This window comes from Apaloderma vittatum, unplaced genomic scaffold (assembly GCF_000703405.1).
Source record: "Apaloderma vittatum isolate BGI_N311 unplaced genomic scaffold, ASM70340v1 scaffold38213, whole genome shotgun sequence".
Lineage (NCBI taxonomy): Eukaryota > Metazoa > Chordata > Aves > Trogoniformes > Trogonidae > Apaloderma > Apaloderma vittatum.
This window is the reverse complement of record NW_009709399.1, coordinates 1-1,418: the sequence shown is the minus strand read 5'-3', so window position 1 is coordinate 1,418 and position 1,418 is coordinate 1. Positions and strand designations below refer to the sequence as shown.

Sequence of the window (1,418 nt, the reverse complement as noted above, 5' to 3'; positions counted from 1 at the left end):
CGCCCCCCCCAGCACCCGTTTTGTCACCGGGGGCATCCTGCGATGGGCAGAGCGCATCATCCCGAGGGGTAGTAGGGTACGTCGCTGTGGTAGTTGTAGTCGGGACACACTTTCTGCACCAGCCTGTAGTCTATGCTGTAGAAGGTGATGTAGATGCAGATGACTTTGAAGGGCTTCGAGCAGACCCAGGAGACGTGGCTTTGGGTGTGCTCGTGGTAGCAGGTCTTAGATGGGTCGTAAGTGCAGAGCGTGGTCTTCTTGGCGCGATCCACTTTCTCGTACTCCACGCGGCAGTTGAAGATTTTGGATTCTTTGGCCTCGATGAAGATCTGTTGCTCCAGGTCAAACTCCACTGCCTTGGTGGGGGGGACGAGGCTGACGGAAATGTTCCCTTGCCCGGTAGAGTTGTGTCGGAAGAAGACGTTGACTGTGCCGTTGCCGTGATCAACCACCTTTCCGGTGATCAAGAGGTTCAACTTCACTGTCTTGATATTGGAATAGAAATCTCCCCAGCCAAAAATTTTCTTAAGCTTGCCTGAGGCTGGCCCCAAGTCCCTCTGTCCTCTGGAGTGTGGAGCATGGTCCTGCTTGGAGAGGTTATCCAGGATATCCCATAACTCCCGTGAGCTGCTCACCAGCTCCAGGTGGGTCGCGTTCTGCAGTAAGGTTGGAGTTAACGGGGGCTTTGGGGAGAGCAGCTCTCTTGTCTTCTGCACTTGAGCTGTTGCCTGGGTTTTGGGTTCACGTTGCTCTGCACCTTTCCCTGGTTCTTCTTGGCCACAGATCACCTGAACACAGCAGTGGTGGAGAGTGACAGATGGGCACTGGCTGTCTGCCCCCCCTTGCCCACTCTCGCTCTCCAGAGTCACCTCGCTTCTCCAGACCTGACCCCGCCATCATCTGTCCTGTCCTTGCTGTCCTTATTTCCCGTTTCTCCTGCCCTTCCTCTCTCCTCCTCTCTGTAGCCCGTATTTCCCTTCTGGCAGCATTCCCCCTGCTCTTACTCTCTCCTCATGGTTGCTCAGGGAATGGGTGAAAGGAGCTGGGACGGGCACGTTTTGCTCGTTGCTGGTGCAGCCTGGCAGCGGCACCTCTCTGAGGTCAGAGCTTTTTCACCCAGGGGAATCCCTGTCGATGCAGGGAAAGATGGTGCTATGAGGGATTTTTTTTACCCCTGGATCGAGAGGGCCCACCTCGTGGCCTTTACGCCCGTCTTGCTGCTGACAGCACGTCCCACGGGACCCTCTTCTGACCTCCAAACTCTGCCACGGTCCAGTGGAGAGACAGAGCTGGGAGCAGTGGGGCAGGACAAGGGAGAGCCAAACGCAGAGGTGAGTTCTCACCCCGGGGAGATGCCCTTCGCCTCTAACAGCCGGGCACGGGCTCCTCTGCAAACTCTGCTCTCGCTGACGTGGGGG

The 1,418-nt window shown here is 56.9% G+C and overlaps 1 protein-coding gene across 1 annotated transcript; it reads right to left on the bottom strand.

The window, feature by feature from the left end:
- Positions 1-56: 56 nt before the first annotated feature.
- On the bottom strand, positions 57-788 carry LOC104272028 (neurexophilin-1-like; the record flags this gene model as incomplete). The annotated part of the gene is made up of 1 exon (XM_009866903.1): positions 57-788. A coding segment is annotated over one exon (732 nt), but the record flags the coding sequence as incomplete, so codon positions are not given.
- Between the last annotated feature and the right edge of the window lie 630 nt (positions 789-1,418).